Source organism: Seriola aureovittata, chromosome 6 (genome assembly GCF_021018895.1).
Source record: "Seriola aureovittata isolate HTS-2021-v1 ecotype China chromosome 6, ASM2101889v1, whole genome shotgun sequence".
Taxonomy (NCBI): domain Eukaryota; kingdom Metazoa; phylum Chordata; class Actinopteri; order Carangiformes; family Carangidae; genus Seriola; species Seriola aureovittata.
Window position 1 is genome coordinate 24,869,794 of NC_079369.1, and position 16,718 is coordinate 24,886,511.

Genomic DNA, 16,718 nt, shown 5'->3' on the forward strand with positions numbered 1-16,718 from the left:
TCCTCTCATTTGAGACAGAAATTCATGTAAAACATCATGTTATATTTAATTGTTATTTGTGAAAAAATAAACCTGAAATCTAAATGTTAAATCTAAAGCTAAATGTTAGATCATAATATAAATGTTAAATCTAAATCTAAATGGGTCACCAAGTGTAAAGCTAAATGTTTAGAAAATATGCAACTGATCCGCACCAGCACTCTGGTCCACACCCCCTTGCAGCAGCCTCAGTATCTGGCCTCAGCTCACACAGCCCCACCCACGCCACTGACCGTGGAGTCGGTGAGAAGAGTGAAAGGACTTCTCTGTATGACGGTGAGATTGAGGCAGGTGTGCGGGCTGCACCCCAAGGTGCAGTTCCACCAGTACCGTCCACACTATTAACGGTAAGATAAGTAGTTTTAATTTTGACTTCTTAAAGCATTCTACAGGGAGTTAGGCTACTGTTAGCTAACCTGACCAGCTAGTGTATCCAAGTGCCACGCCCCTTTGCAGTAGCCTCAGCTCACAAAGCCCCACCCACACTTTAACATTTAGATTTACATTTATATTTTAACATTTAGATTTACATTTAACATTTAGATTTACATTTAACATTTATATTTAACATTTTACAATTAGATTTACATTTAACATTTAGATTTAAAATTTAGATTTAATATTTAAATTTCATATTTAGATTTCATATTTAGATTTCATATTTAGATTTAACATTGAACTTTTAGATTAGATTTAACATTTAACTTTTACACAAGATTCATACACATTAATATTTTACACACATTTTTGTCTCAAAAGAAAGGAAAATGAGCGAAATGTGAGGAAAGTGAGCTAAATATTCCAATTTATCAGCTAAAAAATTGTAACCAAATTTTTACATTACAATAGTATATATTTTTGAACCCTAACACAAATAATATTCTGATATATTCATCACAAGCCAACAGCTAAATTTAGACAGTTGACATCAGCTGTGGTGTAGGTGGGGAATGACAGATGTGCTGAGACAAGCAAATACTTTCTGGAAAGCAGATTTACTGTGTTACAGTAACTATTCCCACTATTGGTTGTTTGTTCATTTCTCACTTGATACATGGCTAAAGTGGAGTTCTTCAGGGAAGTTGTTCTGATTTAAAAGTTTCCAAAATTCACATGAACACTTTTTGTCTGTGCTGTTTTTGCAACCAACTCTGGTTTAAGCAGTCATTTTTTTCTGTTAAATCCCTCAACAAAACCTAAAGTGAATAAATGCAAGAGTGCAGTGTATTTCAAAATGTTAAGGTTGAAGTTAGGTTAATGTTACAGAGATTTAAGTAACCAAGAGAACCCACTTTGTTGAACTGCATCTCAACACACACAGTAAAAATAGTCAAAAGATATTTTAAGCCAAAACCAGGTTACATAACTAGCAGTGTAACAAACCCCAGGTTCACAGACCGTTTTTACTCCAGGTCATGTTCAGTATTATCTAACCCTGTCTCACCCCAGTGGCTTCTGTGACTTCAGCCTGCAGCCAGACCATCCATCACATCTGCCGATAGATTCCAGTCTAAAAGAGGAACAGCAGTTTTGCTTTATTTTTGTAAGGAGAATTTGTATTCTTTCTTTATATACACACATTTAGAAACTTAAAAAGTGAGCATATATAAAATAATTTTAGAATTTGGTTTTGAGTATTTCTTTTCTTGCATTCATTGGCCACTGTTGGTACAGATTACCATATATTTTCCCCATATATTTGGCTGCATTGTTTTAAAACTTGAATATACTTTATATTCACTGAGTGAGCAGAAAAATGACCCTGTATTTTGTATTGGCATTCAATACAACAGTCCTTTGTTAAAACTTGTCATTATTAAATTGTTGTTGCTGGTGTGTCAGTTATGTGTTGGATTGATATTCTAAGGCTTAAATCCATTACAGGGCCGTCCAATATTGGATAGTCATGAAATTTGGTTCAGACATTCATGTGGATAAACTGTAATAACTTTGGTGATCCTGTGACTTTCCATTGCCCCATCATCAGGTCAACATAGTACATGTGAAGTAGGCTACTATGGATTCCAATAATAATAATAACTTACATATATATATGGTGCAGCTCAAAGTGCTTTAAACTTAATTATATTTTCAAAAAGACATTTAAAATGTTTGAACAAATAAAGAAATGAAACCATGCCAAACCAAATTAACTAAACATAGTAGGTTAATTTATTACTATTAATGTTTACGGCAACAGTTGGAGGTGCAGAGAGACTGTTTTGTGCGGGGTTGCTTTGCAATTAAGCTACATCACAGAGAGGGAGGGATGTTGAGAGTAATCTGCAGCCTAGTACCAAAGGCAATCACAGCCGTTCTGATATTCAGTACATCATTCCCTCTCCTGTGATATTGATTTTGTACAGCAGATCTATGAGCACCATATTAGTTAAATAAGCAACAACAAACTATGATTTGTGTGTTTATTTTATAATTTATTTGGCTACGCCAACATAAATAGTTCCACAACTGGACAGTACACACTAGTCTGCTACTTGCTTTACATGATATCTCAAGTAAGTATCCAGGCTTCCTCCCTTCACCCTCTTGTGACGCGATACATAATTTAATTCAAATGTTATTTCTGGAAATATATTGGATATGGAATACCTGTCATCCAATCAAATTACTTGGTCGGAACAAACTGTTGTATAAAATGTTATAATCAATTTCTAAAAGAGATAAGCGGCCAATTCAATCATCTCTTTATTTGGTGGTCAGACCACTGAAGGACTCCTGGTTTCAAATATTGTGGCTACGTCCCTGCTGCTGCTGCTGGTCTGGTTCCAGGGAATTTGCACAAACTCCATCTGAGATGACTAAACAAAGATTAAACCTGAGACAGGTCGGTTCAAAGACGTCCGGAGGGTGAGAGGAGGATGTCGGTTTCCAGCAGCCTCGTCCTCCGACACTACAGGCGGCAGCAGTCTCTCCCCTTTGGACACTTCGGACGTCTGTGTCGCCGCCCTGGCAACAAGCAGAAGGGATACATAACATCCGCCTTGTCTCCATCAACATCAGAAGAGAATATGATGTGCCTTTTCTTTATTATCTAAAATGGACAATTTACAAGCCGGAGATCCGAAATATCTGAAGAGGTAACGGCTGCTACCTTGAACGCTGTTAGCACGTTATTTATGTTCGTAGCGGAAGCTAACCTGTTGGTAAAACACACACCAGTAGGATTCTCAGCTGTTCACTGATAGCACGATAGGCCATTTACATGAATGACCGTTAAGCTAGCCGTCCACGGAGCCAACTATGATACTACAATTAATGATATTCCTGTTTTAGCGTTGTCAAGAACAACGAGAAATAGCTAACAGTAGCAACCGTTAGCCCAATCACTGCTAATGTTATGTCTGTTTATGGTGTGCTAGTAAAATCAGTCAGTTGTGATGCAGCAATTTGAGGATGAAAAAAAACAACTAAATCGATTTGTCAATTTTTGACAACGATGAATAATCAATATGTCGTTATTGTCCTGCTGATAACTGTTTACACTTCTGCTAGAAATACTGTTAAAGTGCCGTTTTGTGGAGGAAAATGTTGCAACTTACCACTGAAAAAGTCTAAAGATAAACCGACACCTGACACCTCACCTATGTTATTTGAGGCTCATTTATTGACATAGAAAATCGATGCATTTATTTTACTTGCTGTTACTGTCAAAAAATCAGTTTTGGAGCAGTTGCACCTTTTTGGACATATCTATTAATTAAATTAAACAAAATAAAACGAGAGTTACATTTCATGCTTCACTACATCAACTTTATTTCAATCAAACAGAAACACAGGGAAAACATTAAATACATCATACATTTACCAAGTGGAAATGAGTGACAAGTGAAACAATTTAACAAAAAATTATATTGATAAAATCATATGAATAAGAATGTAAAATCACAAAATATATAGAAGGTAAATCTTTAATGGGTGTTACTGAGGTCAGCCACTGATGTTGGTGTCTGTCTGGCTCACAGTTGGTGTTCCAGTTCCTCCTTAAGGTGTTAGATGGGGAACTTGGAAACTGGGAAAAACAATTTCTCTTTGTGCACATTGTCTTATTGAAACAGGAAAGGGACAAGCAAAACTGCTCACACACATTTGGAAGAACACTATTAATGCATTACATCATTGTATGTAGAAGTGAGATTTCCCATCCTTTGAACTAGAGAGCCTAGCCCAAACCAGGAACTACAGCTCTAGAACTAAAACTACACCAAAGTATGTTGAGAAAATCCATCATAACAAAGTTGATGAGTTTTAGTCCACGCTTATTTTGTTTCAATGTGACCCACAGGAGAGTGAAGGGCTGTACTCTGGATGTCCACCCCACTGAGAAAGCCCTTGTCGTTCAGTATGAGGTGGAAGCAACTATCCTGGGAGAGCTGGGGGTTCCCATGGTTGGAGAACGCAAAGAGTGTCAGAAAATGTGAGAAGAATTCCTAAATTCAGGATTTAGAATTTACTGTCATACTTTAATAACCTTTTAGATAATGATAGTATGACAACCAAATCCCTGATAATATTTATTCCTGTGTCATGCTTTTGCAACCTACCTTATATCTGACAACTTGGTGTCTGACGTTTGGTCTAAAGCTGTAATTTTAATTGTTCATGTGTTTGTGCTGCCCTCAGTATTCGCCTGAAAAGCTTGAATGCCAACACAGATATATCCTCTTTGGCTCGGAAGGTGGTTGAGGAGTGTCGGCTGATTCACCCCTCAAAACTCAGTGAGGTGGAGCAGCTGCTCTTCTATCTGCGAAGCCGCAAGCAGCCAAATGGTACAAGTCCAAGTACAACAATCATACATTCATAGGTCAAAGCATTCCTCATGCTAAAAGTGGACGTAGTTTATCATCAGTGGACTATTTATGATGCTGATCATTGCCTTTCACAGACAACCAAGAGAAGAAACGTATCTCACCTCGAGACTTCACACCTTACACTGGAGTGGAGGTAGGAACTGGAAAAAAAGGATGTGTGCATTTGCATGTGTTTTTCGTACAGGAGACAGTGGTAAAGACATTTGTGTTGAGCTGTGTTCATGTCCTCCAGCTGGACGAGGAGGCGAGCATCAACAGCATCGATGAATATGTGGAGCTGCTGTACGAGGACATCCAGGAGAAGCTCAGAGGAGCCACACTCATCTTCCAGCTGGCTCGTAACCCAGACAACCTGGAGGAACTCATACAGAATGGTACCTTTCCACTTTTTAAAGGGCTGGTTCACCCAAATTACCCTTAGTTATCTCTCCACGCAGAGAGTTTTGGTTTTATTTGTTCAGTTTTTCTCTCTCTTTAATGTCTTCCTTTATCTCGGAGCAGTAGAGGTGAGTAGAAACCGTAACACCTCTTTGCAGAAACAATGTCCCTGTTAACCCACAGAACAGAGTCAACAGTATTAAATGAAAACTGCACTTCCAATGGAAACCAACCCTTTAATATGTATTACACACACACATGCACACACGCACACACACACACTCACACACTCACTCCCTCTCTCTCTCACTCTCTCACTCACTCACTCACTCACTCACTCACACTAAATTAAAAACAGTCACATGTAAAGTGTCCTGAGATAATATATGTTATGAGTTGGAGCTATACAGATACAATTTAATTAAATTGAAATCAATAAATTAATTCAGATTTAAAACAGTAATGACTGAATGTTTGGGGTAGTTTACTCAACAGAAATTCCATCATCTGCCCATCTGCCCCCATCATCTGTCTGTGAGGGTCATCAGGGACCATACTCACCCTGTGACAACCTTGTGAAGATGTGTTCATACCATATTTGTGCAGATACCTAGTGCCGTATAAACAAAACTGCCCGAGCGTCCACTGTCAATGTCCCTTTTGTGCTCTATATTTTTGTAGCTGTTTGAGTTTGAGTTTGATTAGTTGATCTAATTCAGAGTGTTTTCCCTACAAAACTGACGCCAGAGTTTGACCTCAATAATCTCAAAGTCTACAGGCTTATTTGGAGCTTTCAACAGCATCTCACAGTCTTCCTCAGTGGACAGAGTCTGCTCAGTTGAAGAGCTGCAGTGATTAGTTGATTAATCAGTTGATTATTGATAAATGTTTTCATTGTTGTCATTTTCAAACAAAACTGCCAAATGGTTGTTTGTTCCAACTTCTTGAATCGAATAAATTTGTGTTTTTAGTTGGATAAAACAAGTTTTATTTCATTTCTTTTATTTCTTATTGAATAATCAACTATAATTAACTGAGAAAATGGTTGTCACATTAATTGATTAGCTGCAGCCCTGAGGTGGTCATGTATCATGAGTGGAGAGTAACGCGTCTTTGCTCAGAGAGGATCTCTGGTGTCAGATATGAATCTCTCTCTCTGGCCGTCCGCTGACTCCTGGAGCTGTTATCAAGTTCCAACTGAGCAAACAACCCACAGCTGAACAAACTCCATCTGCTGACAAAGACCTTGAGTTGGGATTGAAAGCTGCATAAAAAGCTAGTAAGTGGACCTTGAGTTCGAGAAAGAACTCTCACGCTGAATTTATTTGGAATGTTTTAATTTTCTGAAAATGTAGTGTTAAAACTTCAAATCTCAACTGCTCAACTTTACACTGTATTCGGATGAAAATTGGTAGGACAGCTTAAGATACTGTGCCGGTGTAGAATCTCCTGACTTTTATCAGCTCGTCCACTCTGCTCCTCTTTGACTTGAAAAGAAAACACAGCTCAGCTCCAGCTCTGCTCCCTTCCGTGACAACCGGCCTGTTTCTTCAGCAACAGCACGGAGCCTTCATCCTGCGCTGCCTTCATGAGATGGCACTGCTTCATTTGTATCTGTCATAAAGCATCGTCAGCTCACTCTGTCTGTCGCCCCGCATCAACCGGTCCGGTGTTGATAAGAGCCGAGTGTTCGTGTGAACCGAGAGGCCTGGGGTCAGCGTGGAAAGAGGAGACGAAGCCTGGGACGCACGTCTTTATGCTGAGAAGTACCCATAGCTCAAAATCTCCAGGAGCCTCCGACCTCATCGCATTCCCCCACGCTTCTTTAAATTAACCTCCAGCTGCGCTGCTCTCTGCTCGGTCTGACTCTGATTGACTTTCACACATTCTCATCTCTAGCCCTTTGTTTCTGCCTTGCTCCCTTTTTTTTCCTAACCTTTCCTATATGTGTGTTTTTTGTGCGTGTGTGTTTGCACATACATTGTGTGTGTTTTTGTTGATTTTTGTTTTGTGTGTCTGGTCAGAGGCGGCCCTTGGAGCTCTGGCTCGAGTCCTGAGGGAGGACTGGAAGCAGAGTGTGGACCTGGCAACAACTATCATCTATGTCTTCTTCTGCTTCTCCAGGTAAAGACAAACCCGTAGATTAAACAAATGCAGAGGGACACAAGTATTTGGTGTCTTTGCTTCAAAGTTTCACTGTCATATGGTTTTGAACTTGGTTTTAATGTTTGTGAGGGAAGGATTTAGTGCAGGACAGTTTATTAGACTGCTTTAGTTTTAGCAACTTGTACCTAATAAACTGGCAACTGAGTGTAAGGGAAAGTCAGACCAGATCCATAAAGCCTGGCTCACAGTCAGCGTTTCAGTTCATCTAAAAGGAGTTGGATAGGGTTGAGGTCAGTGCAGGCCAGGCCAGACTGGGAAAGCCATTTCTTTATGTAGCTGCTTTGTGCACGTGAGCACTGTCATGTTGAAACGGGACAAAGACAAACTACTGTTGGTAGAAAGAAAGAAAGTACTGTTCTAAACACTATTGTCTTGAATATAAAGCTACATCCACACCACTAAGTTTTAGTTTTAAACGCATCACTCTTGCTACATTTATTCCTGCCATCCACGCTAGATTTTCCTTCACTGGAGCCCAGACCAAAGGGACACAAGTACTGTATGTTCACATACTTTTGGCCTACAGTGTATACTCGTATATTAGATGTACAAACCCAGTTGTTCATGTCGAATTTGACCTCAAGCAAAGCTTCCATCCACTCTCTCCCTCTTTCTTACAGTAGTCCTCCACCTCTGGCAGCATACCTAGCACTGAAGTTTCACTCTCCAACTGGGGGTTGGGAAACACTAAAATTAGCCCTCACTAGAATAATACATAAACGTCCGTCAGAGCTGATTAAGGCTGCAGGAGGATGTGTACGCCTGAAAACTGATCGTCATTCTTGGCTCGTCTCCATCTTCAGTGTTATGCTGTTTGGATTGTGAAACGGTTCAAGTTGGACTGATTATAAGTCAGACCAGGACACACTTTTTGACGGAGCATGTTTTGACTTTGACAGTTTACTTTGTAAACTACTTCAGGGGTGACGGATTGGGTCATTTTAATGACAGCTCCCAGCTGAAATCCCAAATATGATTTCAGTTTTGAAAATCCACTTTTGGATAAATGGAAGTCTTTTTCTCTCTCTCCCTCCTAATTTTCTCCTCTAGTTTCTCCCAGTTCCATGGCCTGGTCACACATTTCAAGATTGGGGCCCTGTGTATGAACATCATCGAGCATGAGCTGAAGAGGTATGACCTCTGGCAAGATGAGCTGCAGAAGAAGAAGAAGGCCTATATCCTTTCACGCAGTCATCTGCTAAATTAAATAGATGATGTTAGTGTGTTTAGCTATTTTATATATTTGTAAAAGGGGATAGAGAAAGTCAGATAAATGGCAGTGTTCATGGTACAAGAGGACAAAAGCTGGGGCTCTATACTGTGACACATTTTTGTCCCTTGACTGATTTCACATGAAGAATTCTCTGACAACCAAAATCTGAAGAAAGAACACGAGAAGTCTTTCAGAAAGTACCAGAGTCTTCTGACCAAGCAGGAGCAGCTTCTCAGAGGTACTACAAACATTTTAGGATGTAATTATTATTAATCAACTCTTCATGCTGATATATTGTGATAAGATGATGTATTTTAGTGCTTCATCAAAATATCTAAAATATCTGTCACAAATCTGTTCTCTTTATCATTGTGCTTTTTATACAGTTTCTACAATAGGTTAAAGTTATATGTAACTTTTCCACATTAAAATTTTTTAAAGACGACTATATCTACACAATATTATATGTATTTTTTAGTTGTGTTTTTACAGTATTCCAAATGTTTCCATCAATTCTCAAACCATTGCAGAGCAATACCATGATTTTGATCATGGTATTGCTCTGTTTCATTTGGTCGCATGTCAATGACATCATATCCCCTATGCATAGGCGTCAGTGTTGTGGTTTCCTGCCAGAAGCATCAAAATGAATTTATCCAGTTTGAAGCCAAATTTTTAAGATGCACTTTTTACACCTTTGTCGTTTTCAACTATATATTTTAACCTGATGAAGAATTTTAGTTGTAAGTCATCATAGAAAAAAGCTGAGTAAATGTTAGACAGCACAGCTCCCAGCCCCTCCCCGACATTCTGTGTCTGCCGAATAGTGTCGGTGAATCACAGATTTTATCGTGAAACTGTTTTATTCAGTGTTTGTACCAGTTTTAATCCCATGGTCCATTGGTTCTGCAGAGGAGGACACCTCTGTGTGTAATTCGACTGCTGGTAAAAACCTCCGGAAGGTCTGGATCTTAAGTTATCAGAGAAACAAGCTGAACTAACATTAGGGGCAGCTCAGCTCCCAACCCTTCCCTGATGCCCTGTGTCCACCTTATAGTGTAAACAAATCACAGATTTTTGATGTGAAACTGCTTTATTCAGTATTTTTACTGCTTCAAATCCCCTGGTCTGCTGGTTGTAGAGAGGAGGAGACCTCTGTTGATAGTTCGGCTCCTGGTAAAAACTTCCTGAACGACTGTCACATCGCAAACTGGGAGAAGCTAAGTTACATACTGTGCGTTATATACATATAATGTATAACATATAAATATGTATAATATACCCAGAGTTTCTCTGATAAAGGGAAAGATATTATGGCTACATCTCCCGCCCCTACATGGAACTTATGCTTCAAAGATCAAGTAAAATGTGAGCAACAATAAAGCTGAGGGCTGCAGCCTTTGAGCACAGGCTTGTTCTGATATACAGAGATACATTAACTGCCTGTTTCTTGTCCTCAGCAGCATAAACTGTTTTTTATCAAAGTTTTTTCGTTGTGGGGTCGGCGTGATCTGTTTTTAAGACTAATGTTGGCAGTTTACTCTAGACTTAATTGAACTTGGCGTGCTCTCAGACTGCTGTTGAATAATGTGCTATGAGCAAACACTAGTATACTCACTGTGACTCCAGGCCCGTTTATTTAACCTCTTCAGCCCCGCTGCCCTGCCACCAGGGCAATCACACAAACTGTAGTCACATTTTAATAGAGATCTAAAAGTTTCTGAAGTTATCAGATAAATCTTGGTGAATTTTAGGGGAAATGTGACCAAAATTATACATGAGACATCAAGAATATTTCTTATGATAATACATACATTTCTGAAGATGATATATGTGTGATATTGTCATACAATGTAGAAATGACCTTTTTCTGACTAAGTAAAGCTTTTGTTGAACACAGAATATCAAAGTCACAAGTACAAGAACAGCAAAATACTCCAGCTAAATGATCGAACAGGAAAAAGTGAATTCTGTGCAGAGAGCTGATTCTGTTCTGTCTGACATCTTTGACCCTGTAGTTGCTCTGTGTCTGCTGCTGAACCTGGCCGAAGACACCCGCACGGAGCTGAAGATGAGGAACAAAAACATCGTCCACATGCTGGTGAAGATCCTGGACCGGGAGGACAAGGAGCTGCTGCTGGTGGTGGTCTCCTTCCTTAAGAAGCTATCCATCTTCCTTGAGAACAAGAACGACATGGTGAGAGCGAAGGGTGAACGAGCTGATGATGAAATTGAGAAGGAGTTATGAGTACTGTGAGTGAGGTCTTATCACCCAACATCAGTGTTGGGCCTCACTAATGCTCTTGTGTCTGAATGGGAGCAAATCCCTGCAGCCACTGTCAACATGTGGTGGAAACACTTAAACCAGCCAACCAATCTGCTGTTCTAGCAGCAGATTGATGCTCATGGTGTCACAATCACATGATTAACTATTACATATGGGTGGAATGTTTGTGTCCACATAGTTTTGGCCATGTGTGATCTCTTGTTACTTCCAAGTTTTATCCTCAGTGTACCGCTTTTCTTTGCTTTTTAATATTTGTTTACATGAAAATGACATTTTACTCTTTCGTTGTGGAATCTGAATTTTAAACAGACTAACACAACATTAATCATGGATTTGTTTAGCAAAATAGTAAAAATAATCCCACACTGAAGTTTAAAAGAGAACTACTCTTAGATAAACATTTTTTAGTTTTAATTCGCATTTAACTCAATTCCTGGTGTCTGTAATTACTTCAGTACAACTATAATTAATCTGCAACATTATTTTCTGATGTTTGAGTTGAAGCTGTCGAATTTAGAGGAAACAAGCTGTCGTTATTTGTTCTGTAAAACACCCCCAAGGTCATTCTGACAAATAGCTGTTACCCTGTAGAAACCACACTTATCAAATTTCAATTTAAAAAATGCTTAGAGGGTCCACTTTTGGCCACGTGTCCCACAGCGCTCGTACAGGAACCTCACCACTCCGGCTTTCCCTAATCCAGCCCCACCTGGTTCCAATCTCACTCAGTTTGTGGGTCTTTATCAAAGCCAGACCCTGTTAGGAACTGGTTTTATCTCCTTGTTTCCCCTTCAGTGTATCTTTGATTCAGATTAAAGAACCCTTCAGGGGGTTGAGACTCACTCAAGCATGTGTCCAGCAGGAAAATAGTGGTTTCAACACTCTGACCCAGTTGAGTGTATCAGTTTACACGAGGGGAAAAGGCTTCTCCATTTAAGGACATGGATGTTTAATTGATTAAAAAAAGATTGATCACATAATGATACAGTATGTCATCGAATTTTATTTACTCAGCAAACATGTTGTGACTTTCTCTTAATCAGATAAGACTTCAGCACAGTTTGATAATTTTTTTTTTGCTGCTGCTGTCACTAATGGAAAGGGAATGTCAGTGGTAATTGACACAGGCTGTAGTTGATTACGCTGCTCGAGGTCTGGTTTGTGATGGTGTGACTGGAGCTGGTTTCGCACACAGTAGCAGCGAGTGCGTTTTAACTGGGAGCAGGTTGTGTCACCGTGATGTCTGGCTGCAGGGAGACCACAGGAGAAGGAAGCAGACATGTTAACAAGCAGCGCTGGACTGACACTGACACTGCTGTGTCACCGTGACTGTCACAGTGACAGCATGTGGATGGAGTCTGAGCGCTTCCACTTCCACTCACACTTTCACACAGCAGTGACACCGTAGTCCCAACAGAGAGTCAGCAGTCATGTGTTGGTGTTTGAGTTGTGGTTGGTGTCATCAGCTCAACACCTCCACCTGCCTGTAGGCCATGTGAACCCTCTCCAAGCGGAATGCTAAATGTCGTCTTGGTTGAGACAGAACATACTTTTCTAATTTCTCCATATGATCATATTGAGCAGAATTTTTGTATTTATACAGCGTGACAGAAGTACATAGTTATTGCCAGATAATCAGCTTGAAATGCTAATCATAATAATGGATTTTCATGTCCTGAACAGCTCGATAAGTATTTAATCTAAACATTTGTCAATTGTAAAGCAAATCTAAATCATAATACTCTTTTGTAGTAAATTAATTTTTTAAATATAATTTATATTATATATAATTCCATACAACCTATTAAAAAACATTATATTGGAAACATTTTGGTCCACCAGAAATTAGTTAGCATGTTTTTTTCCTGCTGAAATGTAAAAATTAGTATCAAAAAGGCCGAGATTTATATATATATATATATATATATATATATATATTGTATTATTAGTTTCCATGGCAGTGGCTTGTCCATGCATATTCTTTCTCTTGTTGTTTCCCTGTCTGCATAGACGGAGAATCATGATAAAAATCATCATTTTCATTTTAAACTGAATTTACATGAAGCAGTTAACTTCACCGTTCTATCATTGACTGATGGTGACTGACAGTCAAACAGCACTGAGAGGCTCTGAGGCCAAAGCAACATTTCTGATGGGCTTATTTTCCCTCCTTAAGAATACATTTGAAAGTCATTTTCACAAAGATTTTTTTTTCATATATTTTTTCTGAATTTTTATGCCTTTTATTAGAGATGACAGTGGAGAGGTGTGATGAGGAAACGAGGGGAGAGAGATGGGGAATGACTTACAATAAAGGTTCCCTGTCGGACTTTAACCGGAGATGTTGTGGTTCATTGTCGGTGTCCCTAAGCCTCATGTGTACCCCTGATTTTTTTACTTTAGCAGTGATTTTAGTTGGACTGTAGTTTTGGCAAAATATGCACAAAAAATCAGGTTTCTCCACAAACAAAAAAGGAGTATTATGTCCTTTGTGATTTAGTAACTCATGTCACATTCGAGAACTGGCTTCTTTTCTTAAAAGGTTTTGTCAGAAAATGTTTATACTCCTCAGTAAGAAAAAAATTTGGGATCTGTACAGATGGGTATCAGTAGACAAACATGTCAAACAGTACCCTTTCCTGCATGTAGTTTTATTTCAGGGCAGTTAAAATATTAGGCCATGTGTGTTGCCCGCAGGCTGAGGCGTTTGCCGTTGAGAAGTTGGCCCGGCTGGTTCCATGCGAGCACGAGGAGCTCCTGAGCACCAACCTACGCCTTCTGCTCAACCTCTCCTTTGACACGTCGCTGCGCAGCCAGATGGCCCAAGCTGGACTCATTCCCAAACTCTCCTCACTCCTCGGTAATCAATCACCGCTTACCAACAATCTCGTGTTATTGTTCCTGATTGTTTGTGTTTGTTTTGTGTTAATTTGTTCAGATTTGTTTATAATCTACTGATTTATTGTGTGTGTGTGTGTATCTGTGTTTATGATTGGGGTTCTACTTTATGTATCAGGGGAACTGTTATTTCAGGTTTTCACTGACAGAAATAGACACATGTCATGAGAAACACTCATCCGTCCTGAGCCAGCAGTGAAGCCTCTAATATGTTATTACTGAGGTGTGTGTGCAGGTGCAGCTCTTACAGAGCGCCCAGACCTAAAGCCACCTCTGGTGACCATTAGAAAAGTGACTTCCTGAAAGCTCCAGAGTGTTGTCTCATCCACGGGGTCATGTGACACGGTCAGAAGCATCTCTGACGGGCCTTTTGAAACCTCTCAGGGGGAGGCTCCGGTAACGACGCATAATTAATATAATATATTTGTTAGAATAACATGCCAGAGCCTCTGCACAAATGTTGTTTTTCTAGGAGCAAGCTAGAGAGGTGGAGGGGTCTTCAGAGATTTAGGGAGGGCTGTGGGGGTGGGGGTTGCTCGTTCAGGAAGCAAGGAACACACATAATATAAGTTAGCTGAAATATCACGCCTGCTCAAGGTTCTGACACTGGTGAGTTTGCCTTTATTTGTGTATTTGCACGTGTGTGTAATTCACTCTGTATGTGAGCTGAGGCATCATTAATCATGTGCTCTCGCTGCCAACTGTCCTCCTTTTAACTGACACACTCGGCATGAGGACTCTGGTCTTATCTCCAAAGAGAGAAGACAGGGAGGAGGCGGCTCTGTCAGCCTCCACTCTCTCCATCCAGACCTGACCTGGGGTCATGAGCCCCAGTGATAAGATGAAAGTGGAGAGGGAGTCTTCACTTGTCATCATCACCTCCCACTTGATCTGTCCCACCACCACCTGAAAGCAACAGAAAGTAGAAGATTCCTCTTTGTCGGCTGCATCTACATTTTTCCATTCCATTTTTACAGCTAGTTCAACAGTTTATCAATTAGTTTCTTGACTGAACTCGATTAACAAATTTGAAAATCAGTCAATTGTTATTTATGTTATTTATCAGTCAGAGATGCCAATGTGTGGTTCCAATGTGAGCAATTGCTGCTTCTCTTGTTTTATATAATTTCTTAAGATGTGCTGACAATTTCGGACAGTGTCTCCTGGAAAACATTCATGGTGTTGCACTCGGTTGTTCACATGAAAAGTGACAGAAATATTTGTGTAACAAATGAAAAAACATAGCTAGAGAGAGAAGTTGATACCCCGGCTGCTTTCTCACCCCAGGCCCCCGCACAGCTGATCATGGGTTCATCACTGAGTGAAGTGGGTGTGGATGTTGGATCATCAGTTTCAGAGCCTTACAGAAATGTAACGCCACCACCCTGTATTAACTTATCTACGCGACTTATTAAGCTATTCTTAAAAAACTTAAAATAACAAATCAAAAATCTGAGAAAAGTTACAACAACAAACTTATATATAAATATATATATATATACAAACATGTGTGTGTGTGTGTGTGTGTGTGTGTGTGTGTGTGTGTGTTTAAATATTTCTTCCTCTCTTTTCCATTTAATCATCCTGGGACCTCATCAGATTCATCTTAGTAAAAAAAAAAAAAAAGGATTGTCCAGATAGAGCTGAAGCAGTTAGTTCTGATGGACAGAATTAATTTTCATTATTTATTTTTTGTTTAATTTATTTATCAAGCAAAAATACACAAAATATGCTCTGCTTTCAGCTTCTCCAGTCTGAGGATTTGTTGATTTCAATCTGTTTTATATGATTGTTAACTGAATATTTTTGGCTTTGCACTCTCGGTCAGACAAAATAAATAATATGATGACGTCACTTTGGGATCTGGGTAATTGTGGTGAGCATTTTTCACTACTTTTGGACATTTTATAGACTCTACAAATCTAATAATCCATGGATTGATTAATATAACAACAAGAAAAAAATCATTAATCACAGCCTTATTTCCAGCATCCCAACTTTCTGTCCCATGATGCCGCCTGTTTACTAACTTAATTTGCAAAGACAAATTAGGAAACTTGAGTGGGGGTGGGGACCTCTTTAATAGCATTTTACCCTGTTATGTGGTGTGTGATGTCTCTGAAGACCAAACCCAACTTGCTTATTTATCCAGAAAATGCAATAACAATGGAGCAGCGCTGTCCACAAACCAAGCCCAGACGCCTCTTAATGTGTGCGGGTGTAATTTTACGAAGGTTAGGCGGTTTTAAATCAGGCTGGGGTGTAATTGGAGTTTAGCTCTCCCACTAACTGCCCCTGAACAGTCTAGTTAATTCTTAACAGCTCCCCCTCACCTTTTTTTCTTTCTGCCCCAACCCTACTAGTGTTTTGAACATTTAATAGGATCTCTCTCTTCGCCCATAAAGGATCCTCCATGTTCCTACCAGCAGAGTGAGGGAGTTCGGCTGGTCTGGAGGAGCTTAGTGCCTCTTTGTGTGTGTGTGTGTGTGTGTGTGTGTGTTGCTTGTTTTCATGTGCATTTTAAGGTACTGGTTGAGGTAAAGGATAGCTAATGAGAAGCACATGTTCTGGCCAATCACTGGCTGCGCTGGAAGGGCCAGAGCAGCGAGCAGCGTAGCTTTAACTTATTAAAGGCAGTAAAATTGATGCTTCCTCCTGTTTTCCCAATTAAAGCTAGAAGCCGTCTCTCGTCGGCCCTCTCTCCCTCCTGTGATTCCAGAGGTTCACTGAGCACATCTGGATCTAATAGTCAGCGATAAGGCTCCCTGTACGGCCAGTGACCGAACACGGCTGGGACCAGTTTTAACTGGACCAGGTTGAGGCTTTGGAGGCTGGTGGGCATTACAGGAGGTCTGTCAGTGGTTCTGGTCCAGTGAAGAGCTTCTCTCTTAACACTTCTCTTAATGAA

At 39.8% G+C, this 16,718-nt stretch overlaps 1 protein-coding gene across 1 annotated transcript in view; it reads left to right on the forward strand.

Annotated features, from left to right (window-relative positions):
- The first annotated feature begins 2,570 nt into the window (after positions 1-2,570).
- The window catches only part of kifap3a (kinesin-associated protein 3a), a 36,902-nt gene continuing 22,754 nt past the window's right edge, over positions 2,571-16,718 (forward strand). The window contains exons 1-10 of the mRNA XM_056377873.1: positions 2,571-3,137; positions 4,343-4,474; positions 4,681-4,826; positions 4,943-5,001; positions 5,101-5,242; positions 7,271-7,370; positions 8,463-8,587; positions 8,765-8,863; positions 10,644-10,822; positions 13,610-13,772. Coding sequence (XP_056233848.1) covers positions 3,097-3,137; positions 4,343-4,474; positions 4,681-4,826; positions 4,943-5,001; positions 5,101-5,242; positions 7,271-7,370; positions 8,463-8,587; positions 8,765-8,863; positions 10,644-10,822; positions 13,610-13,772 — 1,186 coding nt within the window. The 5' untranslated portion in view covers positions 2,571-3,096. The remainder of the gene's footprint in view (positions 3,138-4,342; positions 4,475-4,680; positions 4,827-4,942; positions 5,002-5,100; positions 5,243-7,270; positions 7,371-8,462; positions 8,588-8,764; positions 8,864-10,643; positions 10,823-13,609; positions 13,773-16,718) is intronic.